The sequence below is a fragment of the Uloborus diversus genome, chromosome 5 (genome assembly GCF_026930045.1).
Source record: "Uloborus diversus isolate 005 chromosome 5, Udiv.v.3.1, whole genome shotgun sequence".
NCBI classification, from domain to species: domain Eukaryota; kingdom Metazoa; phylum Arthropoda; class Arachnida; order Araneae; family Uloboridae; genus Uloborus; species Uloborus diversus.
The window spans coordinates 125053408-125059407 of record NC_072735.1 but is presented as its reverse complement, the minus strand read 5'-3'; the positions used below and the strand labels follow the sequence as shown (position 1 = coordinate 125059407).

The 6000-nt window shown below is 33.0% G+C and overlaps 1 protein-coding gene across 1 annotated transcript in view; it reads right to left on the bottom strand.

Moving 5' to 3' along the window:
- Nucleotides 1–1738: 1738 nt before the first annotated feature.
- The window catches only part of LOC129222863 (tyramine/octopamine receptor-like), a 91154-nt gene continuing 86892 nt past the window's right edge, over nucleotides 1739–6000 (bottom strand). Inside the window, exon 2 of the mRNA XM_054857420.1 lies at nucleotides 1739–3245. Within this exon, the coding sequence (XP_054713395.1) occupies nucleotides 1828–3075 (1248 nt within the window). The 5' untranslated portion in view covers nucleotides 3076–3245 and the 3' untranslated portion in view covers nucleotides 1739–1827. The remainder of the gene's footprint in view (nucleotides 3246–6000) is intronic.

Here is a 6000-nt window from a genome sequence, read left to right as displayed (position 1 = left end):
TACTGCTTTAGAAGGGTTTATTTTCTCAATAAAAATAACTGCTTTTTTTGTAACAAACAAATCGTCAAAAGCACAATCCGTTTGATTTCTTACCTTTTTAATTTCCTTAACTTTCCTCATTTAAACTTTTTTGGAAGAAAGAAAACCACTAAAAGTTTGAAAAAAATCTTAAATATAGAAAATGTTCTTTCTTGTTAGGGTATAAAACTTTTTTGATCCAACTTGACATAAGTTAAATTATTTCCTGTTCAGATAAAACCTGTTAAAAACATTCATTTATACCGCCAAAATATCAGTATACTTTTAAGTATGACCAACGCACTTTTATCCTTCTGTACTCTTTGACAGAATGGACTCGTCCCTGAATGAGTGCAAGATGATGTACTATATATCCATGGCCAAACTATACATTAAGTAATACAGCCAATTGATATTTTCAAATGAAACACACTCTAATGTGAAATGAATTGTTCTACTGAGTTTCACTTAAAATGCATTTTAGGGTAAAAATCGTTACTCTGTCTGTCAAATTGAAAAATGTAGCATTTCGTTTGCTGCTTTGAATGTACCCGAGCATGATATTTAGGTTTTCAATAATTATGGAAAATTTTACATTAGCCTTTAAAATAGTTATTACTAAAACCTTTTAACATTTGGAAAAAAGGATGTACTGCGAAATGATGTTTACATCAACATACGTATTTGTGCTGAAGCATATATTTAGAGGAATCTTTTTGTTTGCATAAAAAAGAACTTTTATTAATAATTACTCACCCCCCCAAAAAAAAAGTGTTTTGAAATTTATTGGCTCTTTAGACTTATCATTTTAAGTCAACCGGAACTTGAAACAAATCCTGTTATATATATATATATATATATATATATATATATATATATATATATATATATATATATATATATATATATATTTGTAACTCTACCTTAATATCTAACGAATTATCAGCTGTATAAGCTAAAAATGTTAAATAAATGTTATCTAAATACCTTATTTTGAATGCAAAGACTTCTTGCCAACATTAGCAGATAATGTGTCAGTAATCTCTGGGAAATAAATTTATGTTAAATATATGAATACAAAATAAAGCTTAGAGGTGAAATACTGTTAGTGATGACTTAATTTAAACTCAAGGGAAAAAAAAACACATTTAGCTGCACATATGATGCAGAAGTTGTTTCTGAGAAGTAATGACAATGGCGCAAAATAAAAATTGTACAAAAAGCTCTGCCCATGAGAGGTAAAAATTTTGTTTAAAATTAAGTTACTTACCGCTAAGCTATAACTATTTGAGTATGCCTGATATAGCTTCAAAATAAATCATCTTTCTGTTTGCTTTAAATGTTGCAAATGCTCCTACTTTTTACGTCATTCCAGTTTTTCAATGGCGAAATTTTTATCCATTTTTTTTTTGTAGGGCGTAAAGATTCTTAATGGTAATACTCTTTTATCAGTGTCACAAACTTTTCAGTAGTGTTATCTACCCCTCAATATTTTGATTTTGTCCCCAGTTATAATAATATTATTTTCTACAAAATATATAACCTTGAACAACAAAGAAAAAATTCATTTTAATAAACAATAAATATTTAATATAAAATATGCTACATTTTATTGCTGCTATACATCGTTTAAACATTTTGAAAATGTTTACATATAATACTTTTTTAGTATTTTTTCTCACACTTGATTAGTGAAAAAGCATTATTTATTGAAAGCTTGCTGTTCAATAAAAGCCATATTCACAGAATATAATGTTTGCAACGTACGCTATATTTTATGTAAAGGCATTTTAAGATTATTTTTGTTGCTTATCGTTTACGACAAAGTATGTTACCAAATGCTCTTCTGAAGTCCATATTGAAAACGGTGTAAATGACTGGATTCAGAGCAGAGTTAACATAACCTAACCAAGTGATGAAATTTACTAATCGATTAGAAACATAACAGTTCTCACAAAATGGAAGTATGACGTACATCAAAAAGAATGGAAGCCAGCATAGTACAAAAACTCCCATAACAATTCCCAACACTCTGGCTGCACGTCTTTCTTTAAGTAAACATATTTTCTGTTTTTCTCTCATGTAATGCCTAACGGTTGCTGTCAGACGAGGATTTCCGTCAGGTACTAATGTCCGACCTCTCGGGGCAGTCGCTTCAGGCTTTTCTGTCCCATTTGTAGCACAGTTGTTCTCTTCTACTGCTTCAGCATCTTTGGATGTAGATGCATCATTTTTATCGTCCGATATTTTATGAGTTGAAGAAGAGGAAGAATCATCTGTAACAGCTATGGTACTTATCTCAGTTTGAATGGATTTTAGAGGAATTGTGGAAGAGGCAGTGTCAGGACTTTTCCTCATAGCAGCTAAATTAGCAGCTGCTTTGGCTTTCACTCTAATTCGATGTTTGGCAGCTTCGAATATTTTGATGTAAACGACAGTCATAATAAAGAGGGGAATGTAGAAAGAACCACTGGCTGAGTAGATGACATATCCTCTTTCCTCAGTGAGCATGCAAGGTGTGTCTTCAGTGAATTCTTCTGGCCAGTCATTCCATCCAATCAACGGCGGAGCTGATATAATCATACTGACAATCCACACTCCAGCTATCATAAGCAATACTCTTTTCAATGTTCGCTTGCAAGCATAGTTTATGGGGTCATGTATTGCCCAATATCGATCTAGGGCTATTGCTGAAAGATTGAGGATGGAGGCAGTACAGCAGAGCACATCACAAGTGAGCCACATTTTGCATACAGGTAGACCGAATGTCCATTGTGCCATAATTGTATAGACAAGATTTAAGGGCATGACGAGAACTGCGACAGTTATATCTGCTACTGCTAAAGACACTATGAACATATTTTGCACATTTCGCAATGGGCGGTATGTGAAGACTGACATAATGACAAGAATGTTGCCAAAAATAGTTGATACAATAATGATACCTAAGGCGATTGCTGTAACAATAGCTTCTAATGTTGACATAGGATACTCCAAAGGCTCTGTTGTGGTACGGTTGTCAACTTCTTCTACTATATTCTCAACTATGATATCCATGACGGTTAAAACATTTATAATGCAAAATCTAACACTATACTAAGTATGCAGCAGTCAAGAAATCGCTAGCCAATTTTACCATTCTTGTGCGGTATTTGAAGTTGCTTGAAGAAGATGTTAGGAATATAACGGCTTGAAACATACATCTTGGTGTAATTCGTAGATGGTATCTGAAAAGAAAAAAAAATCATTGACAATAGGTCTTAAAATATGTTTTAGTATTATATTTTCTTTTTCATAAAGAATGACAACATACTAAGTACATTTCCAATATGATAAAATGTTTCTAAAACAGTAGCACGCAAAATAAAGTCATAGCTTTTATTTTCCGAATGCAAAGCTATGCACGCAACAAATAACAACGATAAAACTCAATCAGATCTACTAACTACATAACTTCTACATAATCTTTTTTTTGTTTCAAAGAATTAATTTCTTCCTTATGGTAACAGCTGTTACTTTCAGTTCTAATGGTGTATAAAAAGGGTAATACTAGTCTTCATTAGCATTTTAACTATTTTAGTACAATATGCTAAAACGTTCATTTAGTGCTGATAGCAGTAGACTTTTAACATTACTTTTGAAATTATTTTGACCAAAGCATAAAAAACCACATCATGAAAAATGAAATCAAACTAACTAAAGAGCATGTAGAATAATAATAATAATAATAATAAAAGTAAAGCAATAAGCCACTGACATTAATTTAAAATTTTAATGTTTTGAATTCAAATTATTTTTTTCGATATCATGAATTGCGCTAAGGACCCTACTCGTTGGGATTCTTGTTTCTTCAAATGGCTTCTATCGCAAACATAATTGTGAAAGAAATAATTTCAGTTTAAGACGTCTAAATTTAAATCACGCAAAGGGCTGAATACTAGCTGTTGTATGCAAGATTCTGGATGTTGTGTGATGGATTCTCAATTTTTGGCTTTTTTTTCTGTCGAGAGGGATTTAACTGAATTCAAGTTCAGAGGAATTGGACAACCGTGGCGGAGTAAGAGTGACATGGAATCCATCGCTTAGGCTATTTTGCAGAGGAAGATGGACTTTAAAAAGTTACCAGGAACGCCAAATTTATTCCTGTGATGACAATTAACAATTCGTGGTTGATCAATAGAAAAAAAAGAAACAATGGAATTTTTGAAATTCTATCATCATCTATGGCAAGACTGCCTTGGGTGGGCCAAGGCCTTCTGAACTAGAATTTTCCAGCCTCCGCTATTCACACCTAAGCTTTTCCAGTTCTTCGACTAAGGACAGTACAGTCTTCTCCCACAGCCATCCACCTAGAGCAGCCTTGGCCCTCCACGACGCTGCTACTGTCTCAGCGGATAACAAGGCCGAACCAATCATTTTTAATTACTTTCATTTGGTTCATTTATTTATTTTCATATTTTGACACAAATGCATTTTTATCAATTTTTAATACGTTTTTACGTTTCGTTGTATAGCAGTAGAGCAATTTTACAGCAGTAAACATGGGCAATTTCATTTTCAAAAATTCAAAGCTTTGTCAAAAACAGCAGGGTAACGGTACCAGTCACAGACATACTTAAGACATCGCTCTCAGGTTAAGTCAATTTTCTGAGTCTTTTCATGTATTTAGGCATTTAAAACTTTTTCTCTCATGCAAATACACCTCATCTAACGTTTGGCTGTTTCTGGATCCTATGACTTATTTACCTCTTTTTTTATTTGCTCAATTTCGAAAAAAATTCCAATCCCAAGGAACAGACAGCAAAAAATCTGATAGTACCCAGTGATTGACAGGATGAGGAATAGACAAATTCCCCTTTTCTCTTCAAGACGTGCAAAAGTTTTATTTTTAGAACTAAAGCCTTATTTTGGGGGATAACATTACCGGGCTTATTGGCCATGGTCTAATTGGAGTAGAAATTCCAGACGTTTCGGGTCTGGACTGATGATCAGTCTCACCAAACTCAAACCACTGATGATGGCTGCAGCAAAGCAAGCTGAAACGTCTGGAATTTCTACTCCAAATAGACCACGGCCAATAAGCCCGGAAATGTTATCTCCCCATATTGACGGCGGCCGTGAAAGCCTTAAACAGTAATAAAGCCTTATTTAATTTAAAGGAACATGAATGACCTGCTGACGTCGTGGTGGCTGTTCATTTCCTTCCATCACTGCCTTGTAAATACCTGATGGCTCATGAAAATCACTATGATAAACACTAGACGGTTGCACCGTAATCATGAGACACACCAACATCAGTTTTACATGCCTAAGAGACATACTTTTTAAAAACCAAACTCATGACTGTCTGTTACTGGACCCATGTCTGTTATTGGTGACCTTACCCGAGTGTTTTGCTCATGACAGTATAAGTATTTTATTTGAATATGATTTTTTGCTCAATTGGAAAGAGTTTTTTGCGGATCTTAGACAAGTGTATTGGGGAGTTGAAATTGTTTTATCTTTCTTTCTTTGAGCAGCAGTTCAATAAAAATAGTATAGAAGTAAGCATTTTTTTAAAATTTAGTTAAGGAAAAATTGGTTAAGGATTTTAAATAACTACGAGCTGTTGATTCACTGAGGGTGATATTTTACTTGTCGGTCTACCATACATCAGTTAGTTTTGCAAATAAAGGTTAATAGGAAAATTAATCATTTTGTTAATTTTGATATGACTATTTGAAGGGCTTAATATTAAACACACAAAAAGAAGTTAGGTTAAGCTTGATGAAAAGATGATGAAACTTATATTGTGTTAACAATTAGCTAAATATTCATCAAAGTAGGAACTTAACTTAAATTCCTTACCTTACGTTTGTCCTTAGATCTATCAGACTATTTTATATTATCCAGCAAAAACGATTAGATAATATTATAATTTAAAAGTAAATGTAAGCATTTACTTTTTTTCAGCTCTAAGAAGTACTACGTTGCAATGCAAAA